A 19,559-nucleotide genomic window follows, 5' to 3' on the forward strand; every position below is an offset into this window, starting at 1 on the left:
GTCCCCGCTCAGCCGGGCGAGGCGTCGAGCGGAGCAGATCAGTCCGTGCGCACAGCGCGACGGTCGAAGTGAGACTCTGCCGGGGTCGTACGTGACCCACATTTTATACGCAATGCTTAAGACGTCTGCAAAACGAGTGCAAACTTGCACTGCAGCGGGGAGGTGGCTGAAGGCGCCAGCTTGGCGGCCTACGTGCCTTAAAACGACGTGTCTTTAATTTATATCTCGGTCTCGGTGGCGGCCGCGGCGCTGCTGCGTCTCGGCAGCGTCGGCGGCACGCGTACCGACCGCCGGCCGCGTCTGCTCGCGGCCCCGCCCTGCACAATGCCTCACAACTCATCCTGAGTCTGGACGGGGTGACGGCGGTGCGGCGGCAGGACGGCTGCAACGAGCGGCGGTGGCACGGCGGCCGGCCGGCTATCACGGCGGCACAGCGGTAGCGCGGGTTGGCCCGAACACTTTCGTCGGTGACATCACTCCACCCCCGTGTTTGACCACAGGGAGAACACAAAATGACACGATCACCGACAAAGACGTTCAAACAAGTACGATTTACACGCCTAAATCGAATAAACTACAAAGCATAAACGGCCACATGCGCGGGTTATGAAGTTCAGGTTCAGAAGACAAACGCGAAGCACAGACGGCCATATGCGTGAGCTACGAAGCTCAAATTCACAAAGCAAAACAAGAATGAAGAGTGAGTGCGTCGGTAAGCACGCGTACGCAAAATACTCTTCCTTACTTTAACTGGTTCGGGGGCGTGGGCTCGACAGTCCACAGTAAGCCAGCATCATTTCTTGCTTGCGTTTGGTCGGCTAATGAGATGGCTGAGGAGGCGACGGGGCAAGTTCCAGAAGCGCCACCTTCGTGGCAGGCCGGGTATACGTACCACCTGCTGCCGTCTTGAGCTGTACGGCGCGGACTCGGCCGTCAGGCCCCGGGAACACTTGCAGCACGCGCGCCAGCGGCCAGTGACCTCGGGGCGTGTCAGATTCTGCTAGCAGCACCACGTCGCCGACTGCTAGGTTCCGTTGGTCAGCTTGCCATTTTCTCCTGTGGATCAGGGTATGGAGGTACTCCCTTTTCCATCTTCGCCAGAGATGGTCCGTCAGTGCTTGAACGTACCTCCATCTTTTTTTGGAGTGCAGATCCTGGCTGCTGAAGACTCCAGGGGGAAGACAACGGCTTCCCCTCCCCAGGAGATAATGATTCGGTGTGAGAGCTGTCAGGTCTCTCACATCGTCTGTGACGTGTGTCAGCGGTCTACTGTTGATCATGCTCTCTATTTCGCAGAAGACAGTTGACAGCACCTCGTCTGTTGTCACCTCGCCGCCGAGCACGACCGATAGCGCTCTCTTGACTGCGCCGATCATTCTTTCCCATATGCCGCCCATGTGGCTCGCGGCTGGTGGGTTGAAACACCATTCGATCTGCTGCTGGCTCAGCTCGTCAGAGATCTTTTGCTGGTTCCACTGTGTTAGTGCCTCTCGGAGTTCACGTTCACCGCTTTTCAGGTTTGTTCCGTTGTCGGAGAAAACCTTCTTTGGACGACCTCGGCGTGCCACGAACCGTCGGAAGGCCATCAGGAAGCTGTCAGTATCCAGGCTGTTGGACACTTCCAGATGAATGGCTCGCGTGGCCAGACACGTCACCAGCAGGCCGTACCTTTTTTCCGTCTTGCGGAACCGCCTGACTGTGAGCGGTCCGAAATAGTCGATCCCCACGAAGCTGAACGGATGGGAGGTGTTAAACCGGTCAGCGGGAAGATCGGCCATTCTTGGAGGCTGAGGTCTCGCCCTTCTCTTGCGACAGATGGCGCAGTCGATAAGGACTCGTTTTACCTGCGAACGACCCCTCGGAATCCAGAATTTCTGGCGAACTTCGTTCAGGGTGTGTTCTGCGCCGGCGTGCATGAGCTGACGGTGCGTTTCGTAGATGATCATCCTCGCCACATCAGAACCTGCTGGGAGTAGAATGGGATGGCGAGCGTCTTCGTCCAGTGGGGCATTCTCTAGTCGCCCCCCGACTCGTAAGATGCCATCAGCGTCCAGAATTGGTGACAGATCGGCGATGCCGCTCTTCTTGTTGAGCTGCTGACCCGCCTGTAACTGCTGCAGCTCGGTCCTGTAGGCCTCCGCCTGCACCATCTGGAGGATGGTCTTCTCCGCGTCATGGAGCTCTGACACGGTCAGTGGGCCTAGGTTTCGCTGTCGCTTCTGCTCGCCTTTCAGCTTCGAGTTGCGGAGGAAGCGCAGGATCCAGGCCACCGTGCGCTTGTATTTTGTCCAAGACGAGAATTTGCTCGGTGTCGGCAGTGCTGCCTTTGGATCCCTCACCGTGACTGTGGCGAAGGCTCCAACTTTCACTTCTACGTCTTCTTCAGCCAGCTTCTGAACGTGAAGCTGCTCTGGCCACCCTTCTTCGTCGCCTCGGAGGAAGTCTGGGCCGGATAGCCAGAGGGGGTTGTCGGCGAGCTCCTTCACTGTCTCACCCCTGGAGCACAGATCGGCTGGGTTGAGTCGTCCTGGGCAGTGACGCCACTGACCTTTGTCTGACAGGTCGTGGATTTCTGCCACTCTGTTTGAGACGAATGTATGGAATCGTCTGCTCTCGTTGCTGATGTACTGCAGGACGACCCGGCTGTCGCTCCAGTAGGTGACCTTCTTGACTTGATCTGGTATCTCCTTTTGGAGCGCGTCCACCAAGCGCACTGCGAGCACTGCTGCCTGCAGCTCCAGTCTGACGATCGACAGTCTCTTCAGCGGTGCAACTCGTGTCTTGCTCATGATGAACGAGCAGTGATGCGTGCTGTCTGGTGAGGTCGTACGGAGATAAGCGACTGCTCCGAACGCTCCCTCTGATGCGTTGCAGAAGACATGAAGCTGACGTGCTATTGTGTCACTTGATGTTGGACGGAGGCAGCGTGGGACGCTGATGTTTCTCAGTGCTGGCAGTTCTTGGAGCCATTCTTCCCATTCTTTCTGCTCCTCACGATCCAGCTCGTCGTCCCAGTCCAGTTGCTTGGTCCAGAGCTGCTGCATGAACATTTTGGCTCTGATGACGAAGGGCGCGGCGATCCCCAGAGGATCGAAGATCGACGCAGTCCTTTGGAGGACTCCCCGCTTTGTCATCGGGACGCTTGAGTCTCGGAATCTGAAGCTCAGACTGTCCTTTTCAGCATCCCAGACCACTCCCAAGGCACCTTGTGTGGGCAGCTCCGCTTCTGTGAGGTCTAGTTCCGGCTGGGCGCGCTTCTCTCGGGGAATGCTCTCCAGGACGCGCCGCGAGTTGCTTACCCACTTGGATAGATGGAAGCCGCCTCGGGAGAGTGTCTCTGTCACCTGCTTCGTCGTCTTCAATGCATCATCTTCATGTTCTTCTGATCGTAAGAAGTCGTCCATGTAGAAACTGTTCTTCACAGTTTCCACGGCCTTCTTTGGCAGCCCGCAGTCTTCTCCATGGTCCGCGACTGTTCTTTGGAGGACGTAGTTGGCAGACGCTGGAGACGATTTGGCGCCGAAGATGGTCACCTGCATCTCGTAGATGTCTGGTTCTCTAGTTTGATCCAGGTCGCGCCACAGGAAGCTGAGCGCAGGTCGGTCCTTCTCGATGACACGGACCTGGTGGTACATTTCTTGGATGTCTGCCACCATGCCGACTTTTTCTTCTCGGAAACGGAGCAGGACGCCGGTGAGGTTCTTCAGCAGGTCTGGTCCGGTCAGGAGTTTGTCATTCAGCGATGTCCCGTGCGATCTGGCTGCCGCGTCGAAGACTATCCTGAAGCGGCCTGGCTTATTGGGATTAGTCACGGCATGGTGTGGCAGGAACCAACGTCTGGGCAGGCGGAGCTGCGCCTCCTCCCTGGACAGCTTTCTGGCGTGGCCCTTTTTTACATATGCATCGATCGTGGCCTGGTAAGCTGCTGCTTTCTCTTGATCGTTTACCAGACGCCTCTCGGTGCCGTGTAGTCTCTTTGTAGCCATCACCTTGCTGTCTGGAAACGGCGCGTCGTCGTCGGTCTTCCAGAGGAGGCCAGTCTCGTAGCGGTTGCCGGTTAACTTGGTGGTTGTTGACTCTAGAAGCTCTTGCGCTCGACGGTCTTCTTTCGACTGTGACACTGACCTTTCATACTTGGCTCCGAAGGATTCAGTTGTCCACCAGTCCTTCAGCATGTTGTCCAGTTCCTCGTCAGCAGCGGAGCTTTTCTGGATGAACATCGCTCTTCTAGTTCGTCCAGGTTTTCCAGGGTGCAGGTCGGACACAGCGCCAGTCAGGGTCCAACCAAAAGCAGTACGTACAGCTATCGGTTGGCCTGGTTGACCCACCCGGACCTCTTGCTGGATGACTGCTTCGCTGACGTTAGCTCCGAGCAACAGTTCCACCTGTCCATGGGAGCACTGAGGAATGTCCAAGTCCTTAGTGTGACGCCACTTCTCCCGCTGCTTCTTGCAGACGTTCGGCATGGAGATGTCGAGTGATGGAACAGACCACACCTCAGGCACGATGATTCTTCGAGTTTCCCTAGGGGCCACAGAGCTCAGCTCTAGCTTCACTCTAGTTGATGCTTGAGGTTTTCCAGTTCCTTCCACTGTCTGAAGACACAGCTGTTCGTCTTGTCCTGTGATTCCCAGTTGGTTCAGCACAGCTTCACTGCAGAAGGAAGATTCTGACCCTGAATCGAGAAGAGCATAGGTGCCACGGTGAGTTCCTGCCTTCTTTCCATGAATTCGAACTGGAACGATTTGTAGAAGAGTTCCGCCCGTCTTTCCGATGGAGGTAGATGCAGCCACCACACGTACCTCTTCTCCTTCTGCCGCTGAAGTTGTTTCATTGGCAGGCCGACTGGCTACGGCTCCCGAGCGGTCGGTGAGGGGCGTGGTTCGTTTGGTGCTGCCATGTATCAGCTGATTATGGCGTCTCTGGCACCCATTTACACCACAGAGCTTGGTGTTGTGACATTCTCTGGCGAGATGTCCCCTTTGCAGACACCAGAGGCACAGTCCCTTGTCGAATATTAGGTCGATTCTTCTTTCTACGTCCAGATTTTTGAACTCACGACACTGGTGCAGTCTGTGCTCACCACCGCACTTCGGACACGACGCATTCCCACCTGGTTTCTGTGCCGTTGATGGAGAGGCTGGTGACGAAGTTGCGGTAGCATGCGCTGCTCGCTTAGTCGTCTGGTCTCTGGTTCTCCCTCGCCTGTCACTCGGCGTTTCAGCGGTTTGGCAGAGCGATGCAATTTGGACCTGCTTCAGCAGCCAAACGTCCAGGTCGATGAGTGATGGATGTCTTGGGTGGAGTTCGAGCATATGTTTACCCCATTCACGCCGTAGATATTCTGGAAGTTTGACCACCGTTCTTCGGAGATTCTCTGTGCTGTACAGGTCCGCCTCATATCCTTGGGCCTGCATGAGCGTGACCGCGCAGTGCAGGGCGGACTGGAAGGACTCCAACGATCGAACATTGTTCTTCTGAGGAGGTTCAGCCGAGAACACTTTGTCGAGATGTACCTTAATCACGTCCGTGCTTCGGCCAAAACGATCTTGTAGGGTTTTGAGGGCTTGTTGGTAGAGGTTGCCGTCAAATAACATGCCAGCGATGGCTTCTTGCGCTTGTCCCATCACTGACGCTTGCAGATGAGCCATTCTTTCTGCGTCGCTGAGCGATGGCTGGTCGTGCACGAGCGCTCGGAACAGTCCGATCCAGCGCGGCCACTCAGACGGCTTGCCTGAGAAGGTCGGCAGCTGGAGACGGGGGATGCTCTTAGTGAACGCGGATGTCGTAGGAGCCGGACGTGGTGCAGCTGTCGGTCGCAGCTGATCTATCCATGACGTCTGGCTTGTGGACATACCGGGACTGGGTGCCATTCGTGGAGGTTCTAGTTGCGGAGGTTCTTCTCTGATTTCGGTTAGAGGTTCTAGAGGTTCTCTGGGCGTAATGGAGACTGGCTCGGAGAAACGAAGTTGTGATCTGGAGCAGTTCGGCCTTTGAGAAACGCTTTTCTCGGTGATTGGTTCTCCCAGATTTTCATCCACAAAATCGTCTCGCCTGTCTGCATTGAGCTCGTCTTCCATTTCTTCCCTCAGGTCCGCCTCCAGTCGGGCAGCTTCAGCTTCATCTCTGGCTTTCTGAAGGTCTCTCTCGAATTGCAGTTCTTCCTCTTGCTTCCTTAGTGTCCTTTCTCGCTCCAGCTGGCGCACGCGCAATTCCTTCAGTTTGGATGATATCCTGGCTTCAGCTGATGCATGAGAGGCCGCCGAGCTGCCACTGACCTGTGACCTTGCTCGGCGAGCGACGCTACGGGTCATGCGTGACACTGAGCGTCCCATGCCGTCTTCAGGTTGCCCTCCTCCATCCTCGCTGAAGTCAGTCTGTCTCGTAGAGGTCAGCTGTAGTTCGTCTGTGGTGCTTGTCATGAAAGTCTCGATTTTCTCCTCGATTCTCTCTTTCTCCGTACGAACTTCGCTTAAGTACTGAGCCTCATTTTCTTTTTCTTCCTCACTCTGCGTGTATCCAGAGATACATTCGTGAACGGCCATCAACGCTTGGAAAGCGCTGTCCATTTCTCTGCGGATATTTCCAAACTGGACGCGTGAGGCTCTATCTGTCACGAGAGCTTCAGCGCGCCGGAAAATCCTTGTGAGAGCCGCCCGATGACGACCTCTCACCTGTCTGAGGTGCCGCCACTCCCCGTTGGAGCATTGGCCTTCTCGTGGTTCTTCTCGGGCTGTAGTCACTGCAGCTTGTCCTTGACCTGCAGCGGCTGGTTCAGCTGGTACTTCTTCCATGTCAGCGGTTTCTTCTTTGTCACTTTCCCCCATTCGCTCTAGAGACGGGCTTGCTTCTCCACTTGCCATAGTTCAGGATCCGGCCCGGAGGACCAGCAAATGTCGTCGACAAACTGTCGTTCGGAGTTCTTTTCTGGTTGGATGTGGACTGTATTTCATTCGGTGAGTTTGTGCGACATTCGTAGCCTGCCCGCCTGCTATGTGAGCTCCTGGGTTTTGATATTCGGCGATTTACAGTTGAAGATAGACGTGAAGATTTCCCGTAGAGGATTTATTGAAGTATACGCGAAGCAAGAAGCGGAAGCAGTTGTGAAGAAAACCGGTAGATGAAACACGCAGACACGGAGCACCATTCACTTTCGCTGTACAATCTGAAGCACTGACACTGCCCCGCTGGGCGCGGCTGCGCGCAGGAGAGTCGGTCTGCGCGCGTGCTTCTGTACTCTGTCCCCGCTCAGCCGGGCGAGGCGTCGAGCGGAGCAGATCAGTCCGTGCGCACAGCGCGACGGTCGAAGTGAGACTCTGCCGGGGTCGTACGTGACCCACATTTTATACGCAATGCTTAAGACGTCTGCAAAACGAGTGCAAACTTGCACTGCAGCGGGGAGGTGGCTGAAGGCGCCAGCTTGGCGGCCTACGTGCCTTAAAACGACGTGTCTTTAATTTATATCTCGGTCTCGGTGGCGGCCGCGGCGCTGCTGCGTCTCGGCAGCGTCGGCGGCACGCGTACCGACCGCCGGCCGCGTCTGCTCGCGGCCCCGCCCTGCACAATGCCTCACAACTCATCCTGAGTCTGGACGGGGTGACGGCGGTGCGGCGGCAGGACGGCTGCAACGAGCGGCGGTGGCACGGCGGCCGGCCGGCTATCACGGCGGCACAGCGGTAGCGCGGGTTGGCCCGAACACTTTCGTCGGTGACAGATGGGATCGATGGGATCGTCATTACCCCGCCCTTGTCGATATTGCCAGAGTCTGCCAGACGCATCTGGTCGTCAAGCGTCGCTCTGAAGGACAACTGTGTATTATTCCACTCCGAACGGAGCCTGCGGGCCCGCGCTGGGGGTCGATCCGCCCAGCACGTGGCCGCTGACGGCCGATGGCAGTCGGCTCAGCTGCCGGTGTGGCGGCCCGACCTTGACGGTAATTTATTACCAGCAGGAATTCAGATCATCTGCCAATGTGAGCAGATCGGCGTGCTGAGTGCTGACCGGGCGACCACCGGGCGCTACGCGATCTAGTACGGGGTGTCTGTCGCCCATCAACTGGCCCTGAGGGGTTCGTGCGTGTCACCAGCTGGTGACCCTGGCCGCTGGTGACGCTGGTGCTCGGTGGTGGAAGCGTGGTGCTGCTGCGGCGCGCACCGGTACGTGGTGTTTGTTTGGAGGTAGGAGCGTCGGCGTTGGCCGAGTGGCGACCAGCCAGCTGACCGCCGCCCCCGCCGCCGCCGCCGCCGCCGCCGCCGCCGCCGCCGCCCACCTCGACTGGCAAGTTGCCCGAGGAACAGACGAGCGGGGCAGCGAGTTAGCCAGCTGGGTCGACCATTAATAAAGTACCTGCGTGGGAAGCGCGGGCACGGCACACGAAACGCGACACGGTGCAGATGTAAACGGCCGGCCTTTTTGCGGCTGGCAGAACACTGGTAAACACGGTTCAACCGCTTGGTAACGGCTTGGCTCGGCTCTGAGACGGGTGGCTGGTGGTTGCTGTTCGGAACGACCGTCACTGCTGTAGGCTTTGTATTGACTCAGGTCACGGTGCGTTACTGTGGTGATTGGTTCGTTCGGGCGTGACAGAATCGACACAGTGTCCAATCTGAGCCCAGTTTCCCAGGAGTCTGATGGCAATGCAGTTTGTTCGATGCGAACTCCGTTTCCCAGGCGTGTGATGAAAATGTTCGGTAGCGCGCCGGCTGCACCAGTGTCATGTAGTACCACGATATGATCAGCTATTATGCAACGTTGTGAAATCTCGCAGCCCCGCTGAATTCTCGCGCATGCATGCATACCTTGCCCGGATTGTTTCAGAAGCTGTATTGCATAACACCTTTTATTTTCAGCTCAGCATGGATGGAATGTCACTGTCAAAGCAATCGGTCCCAAAATTATTTTATCTATTATAACTAAGCGGGACTAAGTCTGGTATTGCAGAGTCCCTACTATCCCATTTCCTGCCCATTTTCCACCGGAGCCCTGCCGCTGCTCCGACCAGCCGCTGTCCGGCGCCGTCCGCGCTGGCCTAATGGTGTGCCGACGCGCGGCGTCAGCACCGGCCCTGTCTCGGTGTCTGTGTGTGTATTTTCTGAGCGGCCCGCCGGTGACCGATGACCGGACGGCGGCCATCGGTCAGCGCCGCCGGCCGGTCACCGGCGCCCCCGTCACGTCCGTCAGCCGACGTCACGGTTATTGGCTCCGCCACCGGTGTCTCTGTCGGTCGAGTGTCGAACGTCGGTGTGAGACGACGTATTGGATGGCTCCATTGTCGAGGTTCTACGATGATTCTCCTGTGCCGGCCATGGATTCGCTTACTTGTTCTACACTTGCTCGCTTGCTCTCTCTCTCTCTCTCTCTCTCTCTCTCTCTCTCTCTCTCTCTCTCTCTCTCTCTCTCTCTCTCTCTCTCTCTCTCTCTCTCTCTCTCTCTCTCTCTCTCTCTCTCTCTCTCTCTCTCTCTCTCTTTCTCTCTCTCCTTCACCCATTTCCTCTCCTCTTATCTCCTCTCCTCTCTTCTCTCCTCACAATCTCCCTTTGCCGCTTTGTTATCAAATACCGACGTTTTTTTTCATGCGGGAAGACTGCGGTCGCTCCCCGTCGGCTCGTCTATCATATTTTCCAGTAATGGGATTCAGCTTGTTTCACAGCCTAAGCTGCCCTTCAACGTCTCCCAGAAGTCCCTACTTGCCTCTCCCAGGAGCTTTATTGGTCATACTCAGGCGTTTAGCGTTTTATCTGTTTGCACAATTCCACAAAGATAGACATAGAAGTAATCACACAGCTTTGGATAAATGTCGGCATCGTTTCGCTCTTTACCCGTCTGATCTGTCGTATTTTAGGCGGCTAGTTTTTGCCATCACGTGTTCGTAATGGCACAGAACTGGGCTCATTGGCGACCGGCCGAGCAGGGCTCCCGTCTCCGTATTTAGCGTTCAGGAAAGGCAGCCATCGGTCCTGACGTGCCTGTGGACGTTTACGTATATTTATTTGTCGCTGACATCAGCTGGTCGTGTCAGTGTCGATGTCGTTTATACGATTGTGTCAGTGTCACTGTCATCGGCTGTCGGCGCCCGTTCGTCGCGTGTCACGAGCATACATCTGGTGACCCGGTTTCCTGGTGAAGGTTTTCCGGCACGGTTTGTCGTTCCAGTTCAAATTTTTAGCGAATGCGAGCTTATTACGTAAAATACGGCGTCTTGATTTCCCTATTATATCTGTCATATAGTGAAGACCGCTATACTTTGTTATTTATTCATGACATGTATTATTAGAGTTATAAATATAGATGCTTTCTGAGATCGTAATGATCAATTAGCACAGCTCGCATCTGGTAGTAGATGATAAGATTTTAATTCTTAGCCATATCGGCCCATGTCAGCCCATCGCCGCTGATGACCTTCGCCGCGGCGATTCTTCCAGGTGGCGATAGCCCGGTAGCAGGCTAACAAACAGCCACAATTGGCCACATCACAGGAGTATCGATCGGACGCGCTATAAAAACACGTAGTCCCGGGCTAGATCCGGGCTATTGAGCCAGATAATAAACACAACACCTGGCGAATATGGGTCGTGGTCGAGCAGTGGACCCCTGGGCTGACGGTCCGCTGTCCCCCGCCCCCCGTGGCCCCTGTCCTATTCCCATCTCAACCGATTATGTAAATCATTAGCGGTGATCTGCCCTCACTCAGTGTTTTCTTTGACTACGCCCGGGACCTGTCGCCTCTCCGTATTGCGGATAATTCTGTTCAACCTCCCCTTTCCGCCTCGTGCTTTTGCGGTCTCCTTTCTCTACTCAAACCGACACGCCTCCTGGTCCCCACTCCGCACTATCACGGTTTTGTGTACCCGTCCCGAACTCATGCGGTTGGCCCCGCTCTCCCCTTCCCTGCCTCGATCCACGTGCTCCCGATGATGTTACACGTTCGATGTCCGGTCCGGTGTATGCTGACAGCTGCCGGTTGTCACATGTGACATTTAATTGCTCCTGGTGACCCGGTCGTATAGTGACCTTTCAGTTCCGCCAATTAGTTGGTGACTGCTGCGCTTTTTACGGGTCATAAAGGCTATACCCGCTGTTAATCCTAGGATCATATGTTTGAGAGTCGAAATATGCATTATAGGTATGAGACAGTTGTGAGAATTAGCAGAAACGGTTTAGGTGAATGCTCGCTGCCATCACATTCCTGAACACTGTTACTTTCCGCAGCCTGAACGCTCCCCGTAGATTGCCATATGCCAGTCCAGCACTCTATATCCATCTCCTCTTTGGATGATCGACTGACGGTGGGCCTTTTCTGTCTGTTGCAGCCTTTATTCAAATTGACAATGAGCTGCGGTATCTGGTCGATGGCGTCTCGGTCAACATGTACGAGGTAAGAGTCTGGTCAACTTGTACTTAATAACACTGTGCATCTACTTCTATCCAATCAGTATCTACCAGGCTAGAGCCTGCCTGGCCTAGTGTCCGCACTGACGTTATCCGGGTATGTTCACGATGACTACTTTTAGCTCGCTTTACACCAGCGTGAAGACGCCCATTGCACATTTCGCTCCCCTCGAAAGGTCGTCCGTGCGAATATTTCGTTGGGATTCTGAGCGCTCCTGGGGCGTGATATGTCGACGTGCGCTGGTGAGTGAACCCAGGCCCATATATTTCGGGCGGGATCGCACGGGCAGCTCATATGTTACTGGACGGGCCACACCAAGCGGCCGTTCCCAATGAACGGACAAACTGACTCGGCCGACCCCTGCGGCGGGCAGCGGCGGCCAACGGTCACTGTTTCTGTGTACTGACGGGCGATAAATTGTAGGGGATTGTGTAAAATGTGCCATGCAGTGTCTGCAATCAGTATAGTGCAGTGTAATGCAAGAAAGCATCAGATAAATATTGCGCATTCCGGAAGTGCCGAACAATGCGTCCATATGAGGCCGTAAAGCGTGTGCATCGTTTGCATTTTGGTCACCTGGTAGCTTCACACATGGCACGACACTCTTTTGAAAAATGGGGTTTCGATGTCTCTTTTAGTCAGTTTCCTCGTCCCATGAGTGTCGTCGGTCACTAGTCTGCCCGCTGCCACGGGACCGACCGCCTGGCCGCCATGGAACCCTGGGGAGCGGGACGCTCATGTGACTGTGGGAACTATTGGGGACGCTCCCGTTGATGTGGGAACTCCTAGGGATACTCCCGTGACTGGGACACACCTGAAGGACGCTCCGGTTTAAGATATCTTGTGGAACACCCCTGCACTGTGGGAATTTCTTGAGTAGGAGACACTACCTAGCGGGTGTTCGAACCCACTCCTATGCCTGAAGGACTCCTGAGACACGCGTACGGTTGTGTGTGCACTCGTGAGGGACACTCCTGCCTGTATCCTTCCTGGCCTGCCGACGTCACGTATACGGGCGAGACGCCGGGTCTCAGCGGAGTGCTGCCGGCGCCGGCTGTCTGCCCCGGCTGTCTGCACCCGCCTGCTAATTGAGGTCATGATTGATGGTGTGTCCTGAGGGAAGATGGTCTCGCCGTGTGTCTGGGCCGCCGCCGCCGGCCCCGCGCCCCAGGGCAATGCATTCAGGATGGTCTGAGGCTGGCAGGCGGTCGCGGCGTTTGGGGAAATGGGCGAGATATTGATCGGAGCGATGAGAGTGGGTTCGATGATGTGCTAGATACGATGTGCCAGACATGATGTGTCACTGCTAATGTGTCACCGGAATACAGACGTCAGTGAAAATGTCATGTCCCCGCCGTATTACGTTGTTGGTGAGTAGTCCAACAGACTACGTCTATAGTTCACACCCCGTGACCGTGGCCCGCTGTGACGCCTGTAACGCCTGTAACGCCTGTGACGCCTCCCCGGCCCGTCCGCAGAGTATCTCCGAGGACGGCACGCCGAGTCGAGGCTCGTCAGACCTCGACAAGCAGCCGTCCATTCGGTTCGACCCGCCCATGCTCGACTTCAAGGAGCAGTAAGTGTCGGACGGCACATAATGGGACGGGCAGGGCGAGTCCGGGTGTCAGCCCGGTTGGTAACAGGGTAAAGAAGGGCAGATAATACAGGCGGCCTCTTCTTGTGGGGATGGCCGCAAGTTTGGTACTTCCATAAGAACGAAACAGACACATCTTAGCTTGCAGGCTTTGTGACGCGCCGCCAAATGACAAGGCAGATAATGTGCCCAATGAGTTTTCAAGTTCCAACGACCGTAAGATGTCGGATGGATGTTACTGTCACCACAATCCGCGTCTGCTGGATGTTCGGTGTGATCCCACTGTTCTGCGCTTTGTGCGCTGGTGTCTTGTGTTCGGATGGGAGCCTCGCGTGCCTGTCGAATACCGATGCGGGATGCGCCATGTGTAAAAGATAGTTATGATGCACTATACCAACCGTATCCCTCTACCACCACTTTTGCTTTGTCATTTGTCTATCTCTTGTCTGCTGTCTCCCACTAATTCCTCCATTTCCTTCCCTCCAGTCCGTTGTCCATCCCCATCATGCTCTCCCCGTGCCCATCTACCGTGACATGTCTGAGCCTCCGCTCTCTGCGTCACCCTATTGTCGCGTGCGGCCGATCGCCGTCCGCCGCTGTCGCCAGCCGTCGCTATGTCGCGCAGAGCCGTGTGAGGGGCAGTCAGTAGCGTGATTCGGCCCATCGATCGAGTCCGTCGGCCCGCGGGGCTGGGACGGGCGGCCAGGACCGAGGGTATGGACGGCGGTAGTGGACGGACTGGACACCGTGGCGGAGTGACCGGACTTATCTGTGGATAGTCATCGGTGGATAATCATAACCGACATGACCTTTACAGTTAGCCACCCTTACTCCACAGTGATTTACTCTGAGCGGGCAGTGGAGTGTGGAACTGCCTGACAACGGGCCAGACACCTGCCCTGACACTGGTGGACCATTCTGACTCCAAAATGGACCATTCTAACCCAACACATAGACTACTCTGACCCAAAATGAACAGTTCAACCCAAAATGGCCCGTCTGACTTGAAAATAACCGTTCTGACCGCAAAACATACTGTTGAAACCTGAAATGAACCTCTCCGATAGAAATGGGCCGTTCCTGACCGCGAAAATGATTGTCATGATGACGCCAATATCGCTCCTCATATTACTAGGCCGTGCTCGGTGCTCAGGAGCTGAATGCTTCTTAGAATATCTGTGATCACCTGCAGTCATGTTTTATATATCGAGAGCGATACATGATCCGAGGCATTACCCAGGCCATTACGCACTTCCAGAAATGCCGAGAGAGTGCTTGGATATTTGCTCCCCCATGCTTATGCCGCTTCTTGTGGCGATGGCAAGCAATTATTGATTTTTGATTAGTAATCTAAGTTGGTAAATAAATATGGCTTCTTTCAAATACATTTCAATATGAAGTGAATGACACTTTATATTAATTTCGTTATCCTGACCTAGGCCAGCTGACAGCCACTATCGGCGGATGATATGCGAGATGACAATCGCTCGAAAGGCATAGGCTATCGGAACCAATTTTCCGACCGATAGTATCGAGTGCTGCCGTCCCCCAACCCGACCTGTCTTTGTTCGTACCGTGTCCGTCCCCTCCCCTCTCCCCAGAACAAGTGACCGGTCAGTGGGTTTGGTGTTCAGTTAGAGATGGCGTCTTGATGTTTCGCCTAATGTTTTTTGCCGAGCTGTTGCATTTATTGAGAGCTGGAGCCCGTCCCCTGTGTCTATAAGACTAATTTGTCCGCTCTGGCGACATCATAAGCCACATGTCTTCACTGACGCTCTTTTTGTGTGTTTTACAGTCCGTTGGGAATGCCACATGTGGAACGGGTTATGATATACAACCCTTCTGCCGAACATACAATATCAATGCTGTCAATATCAGGCAGCACAGTGCATTTTCATTGCACATTCTTCCAAGAAAAGGTAAGGGTAATTGCTGTTGTCTGCATAATGAGCATTCTTTGGGCAAATAGCTGTGCCGTGTTCCTTGAAGCGGAATGCAATATATGACTAACGAATACATTGCATAACACATTTTCATTGCTCATTGCATATTCCTTGCATGCTGTAAAAAAGAGCTTAGTAAATCTTGAGCGTGTATGGCGACAGAAATGGAGTTTGTTTCAAATTGCATTGCCCTGAGGAAGAATCTGACTGATGCTCCTTGGCTGATTTTTTACGCTGTGTTGTGCCTCCGCGATCTGATCACACTGAGCTCTTTCGCTGTGTATCACTCTTTCTGCTCTAACTTGCGCCCCTCCTTGTGTCGCAGATGGTACCACCTTTAGGGAACACGTCGCTAGACGTGGTATTCCTTGGGCGGGAGGTGGGGCCCGTCGAGAGCTACCTCTACATTCACTCGTCGGTCGGCAGTTTCCGGTTTAAGGTAACGATCAGGACGAACGGCCGCTCTCCATTTCAGGAGTGGTATGCTAGCTTCTCAGTATGGCTCGGACAGCGACTACTGTCATTAATTACTGTCGACGATACTGTCAACAGTGCTTTCAACTGGCTTGTCGCGACGTGCCTGTTTTTGTAACACGGTTCTAATGTTTTAATCACGTTGTCATCGCTGCAGTGTTATCCATGTTTTCACCATCTACCCGTTCATTTTTAATTCAGCGCTATATGTGTAATGCGGCGCTGTTTATGTCCAAACCCCTGGAAACCCAGGAACCTAGTCCTTTGAGCACGCGCCAGTGTCGGTCGCCGAGTGTCTGACACGCGATGTTGTCCACGGGGCGACTCGCCTGGTGCAGGGAAACTGACGCTGGTTCGATCCGCTACCACCCTCCCTGGGCGCTTCCCTTTCGTAGCTCCTCTGTGGGTGTCAGTGCCGCCCATTGCGGGCTGATGGAACCGTGTCCTAGTGTAGGCCGCCTCAGACCGTCCCTTGGTTGACCCTATTCACTGTGGGCCATCGATCCGCCCCCGCCCCCCCCCCCGCCCCCACCCCCGCGCGGACGGTGGGTGGTGCGGACCGTGCACGGCGTGCTCCACGGACCGGTCTACGCCAATGAGCGCCCTCCACGCTGCTACCGCCCGCACCGACCCCCCCACTGACCCCTTCCCCCCCCCCCCGGGCTTCCGCAGGTCAAGGCGGAAGGAACGCCGAACCCTTACCGACTGAAACCGCTGGTCGGCGTGAAAATGCCTCTAAATTCAAGTTATTCGCCATTGATAGAAATGTACAATCCACACAAAACACCGTTACAGGTAAGCAATAATGATGAGCGTTTTGATTTGGGATATTGGTGTAGCATCTCTTGGTATGCGATCTCGGAGCAGCTGATAGGAAAGAGGGAAGCGCGAATCATTAGTCTCACCGGGGCTTTTCAGTCAGAGCAGCTTCCACGAAGTTACAGAGGTTCTCGAAAACAGGAAGTTGTATCGTTTCCTAAATAAGCAATGCTTTTTGAAACTTGCAGTGCATGTAGGCATTTCCCTTAATTATACTTACATTTTTAATGCCCTATACTGGGTATTCTTGGGCAGAGATCATAAAAACGTTTTTTTTTTTATACTCTGACACAGATGTCGCGCGTAATTGAGAACCGTTATTTCTGACATCGACCGTCTAGTTTGGTGACATTTTGGTGGGACGGATGTCTCACTGGCCTCTGGCAGAGCCCCAGGGCGCTTGGTCCACTCGACTACCGCAGTGCCTGTGGCGCGGTTAATGACAGATATTTGACAGTGATAGCCTCCCCGGGGGCGATGTGATGGATGACCTGACGAGTGACGTGTCGCGAACCTACTAGCGTCCTGCCGTGACCCGATAAATGACCAACTCGGGGCCCCTAACTAGCCCTATCTGAAGAGTGACGGGTCTCTCTAACCTTATCGTGTGGCGCCATAACCCGATAGATGACTAAGGGCCTCTACACTCGCCTCACTCGCCCGCGAGCCGACCCGATAACTGACTTTGTAGTCGAAGAATAGCTGACGTGGTGGCTGATATATTAGCCGTCGCGCAGGCCGTCTGCCCTGTCAACAATCCCCCCCCCCCCCCCGCATGATGGATGTTAATCTGGTGCGTTTGTAATCGAAGGTGTGTAGATCGATGCTGTGTGAGCCGACACACTATGTGTACGACATAGGTACGCTGACACTCTCCGGGGCGACTCTCACTTGCAAGAAGTTAAAGCTTTGACGCACTGTGAACTGACGCTATATGACCCTGTTATGTCCTTGCGGCTAACGCTGTGTATTCTGAATCTCTCCGTGAGCTGACGCTTTGACTCTCTGACGACTGGCGCTCTGTGTATTGACGGTAGGTTGCTGGGCTGTGTCTCGACTCTAAGTTGACCCTCTGACGCGCTCTGATCTGATCTCTGCCCCCTCTGAGCTTCAGCTGACAGTCTAAGCTGACCCCTCTGCCGTCGCACGTGACGGAGATGTACAGCAGCGGCGGTAGACTGACTCTCAACGCGCTCTGGGCTGACCCTCTGACACACTCTGAGCTGACCCCTCTGCCGTCGCAGGTGACGGAGATGTACAGCAGCGGCGGCGATCTACACCTGGAGCTGCCGTCCGGAGACGTCGAGGGCTCCCGCGCTCAGTGGCAGGTGCCGCCCTACCACAGCCGACCCGTGATGCGGGCCAGCTTCGTGGCGCGCCAGGCCAACAACCACACCGCCTTCATACGGTGAGGGAACGATGTAAAACGTACAGTTAAATACCTACAGTACAGTGCGGTTCGTACAGATGGTCTGGGAGTCTAACGGATCTGAACAGCGTGAACTCCCGGCGTATTCTCTGGTGTGGGGATCTCCCCGTCCGTACGCGGTCTCTCTGCGGTTTTGTAAGCGGGAAGCTCAAAGCTATCACACCGCTTCCTTTGCTAAAAAAACGTGTACACCAGAGGCTCTTGCACTCCCGGCTGCTTCCTGTATAGCTATTCTACACCCCTCATTTCGTGAGCATGGCACCAATGTCAAAAAGTCAGTTGGTTCTTTATGTACGTGGCAAGCCGATCTCTAATGGAATGTGCCACGGCACGGAACGATTATGGATGCTAGTCGTGGACAAGATAATTAAGATATATTGGTAATATTTTGTGGTCATTGCATCACCCTATCAGCCTGGCGCTCCACTGACATGCCACAGTGCCGCTTGTGACAATGTGCATGGCGAGTCGTTTGGGTCAGTTGATAACAAACAAACCGCGATGCATGTTCGCTCAGTTTATAACTGACTGATGTCACCCCTGTCCTGGGTGCACTGGTGCCGGTCATATAACGGGCTGGGGCCGGGACATACCAACTGCGGGATGTGGGCCGCATGGACTCGTAAACTAAAGATGGTAAATTTCTGACTCATGGACTAGATATGACGAATATCTGGCAAATGAACTGCATGACCAGACGACTCATCACGTTGAAGGGGTATTGCTAGCACTGAACAGCAAGAGATGAGCTGCTTCTAAAACTGAGGAGCATTACGCGATAAAATGTCCATATTTTAGTAAGTGAGCCCCTTTGCATGCTGTTCCATCATTCTTGCTCCGCCAGTTTTTGATCAACTATAGCTGATGGCTACGTTACATGGATAGCTCAGGCGTGCTATATGAGCTGGCAACATCCAGCCACGGCACGTTTACCGGTGACATCCGTGATATCTAGCCATAAGTGGCCACTCCATACAGCCGTGACCGGCCGATTTCCGATTTGTCCGCTGCCCCACGCCGCGGCTGCCCGGGCAGCTGCGTTCCACCTCTGTTTGGTTTGTTACCCGGGGTACCACAAACAGGGCACGAACCGTGCCCGCTCCGGCGTGCCACTTCCCCATTACCCGAGTCGGACCTAACGGCGGCCGGCCGGCCTGCCCGCCGCCAGTCCATCTGCCCCGCCGTCGGGCGCCGCCCCATTTGACTGGCCACCGCGGCGCGGAAATAATGAAACAGCGAAATGTCGGCAGAGCTGCCACACTCCGGTCAGTCCGGGGCAGGAATGTCGGCATACAGTCATAGCGCCCACGGCTGAGGTACTACGTTGTGCCCTAATGGACCACTACTTAATACGGCGGCGACATTCATTGTGTTCAGCTCGTGGCCGGAATAACGATCGTTTGGTGTGTGGGGCATTCCACGTCAAATCGAACAAAAATCGGCTGTTTTGCACCTTACCATCAGCGATTTCATTATAAATTTGTGAGCGAGTTCCTGTGTGGCCCCGGACATTACATTGATGTTTTTTTGCACATTCTGACCACAGGTCTTCTAAATATAGGGCATCAAATTTTTACAAAATGTTGCATCTTTATATTTTTGAACGACCATAACTTTGGTTGTACTTGTTTGATTTGAATGAAATAAACCTTACTGTTTAGGTAATTTCTTAAGCATTTGTTTAGAATTGCACCTACTTAAATATATGACCTTGAAATTTGCTTAACTCTGTTCTTAAGCACATTTATTGAAATAGCAAAAAACACGTCACCTTCGATTTGGCTCATTTTCATATATTTTATTGCCTACCATATTCTTAACAACCTGTGAAAAAATTAGAGTGGGCCATTCATAAGTTTTGAAGAAAATTGCACATATGCAAACGTATGTTAGCACGCGCAGTGGAGGGGG

The 19,559-nt window shown here is 54.3% G+C and overlaps 1 protein-coding gene across 1 annotated transcript in view; it reads left to right on the forward strand.

The window, feature by feature from the left end:
- The window catches only part of LOC122365645 (transmembrane protein 131-like), a 61,928-nt gene that overhangs the window by 22,481 nt on the left and 19,888 nt on the right, over nt 1-19,559 (forward strand). The window contains exons 2-7 of the mRNA XM_043337053.1: nt 11,310-11,374; nt 12,868-12,965; nt 14,779-14,902; nt 15,252-15,365; nt 16,073-16,195; nt 17,464-17,627. Of these exons, the coding sequence (XP_043192988.1) occupies nt 11,310-11,374; nt 12,868-12,965; nt 14,779-14,902; nt 15,252-15,365; nt 16,073-16,195; nt 17,464-17,627 (688 nt within the window). The remainder of the gene's footprint in view (nt 1-11,309; nt 11,375-12,867; nt 12,966-14,778; nt 14,903-15,251; nt 15,366-16,072; nt 16,196-17,463; nt 17,628-19,559) is intronic.

The sequence above is a fragment of the Amphibalanus amphitrite genome, unplaced genomic scaffold (genome assembly GCF_019059575.1).
Source record: "Amphibalanus amphitrite isolate SeventyFive unplaced genomic scaffold, NRLGWU_Aamphi_draft 000753F_arrow, whole genome shotgun sequence".
Classification (NCBI taxonomy): domain Eukaryota; kingdom Metazoa; phylum Arthropoda; class Thecostraca; order Balanomorpha; family Balanidae; genus Amphibalanus; species Amphibalanus amphitrite.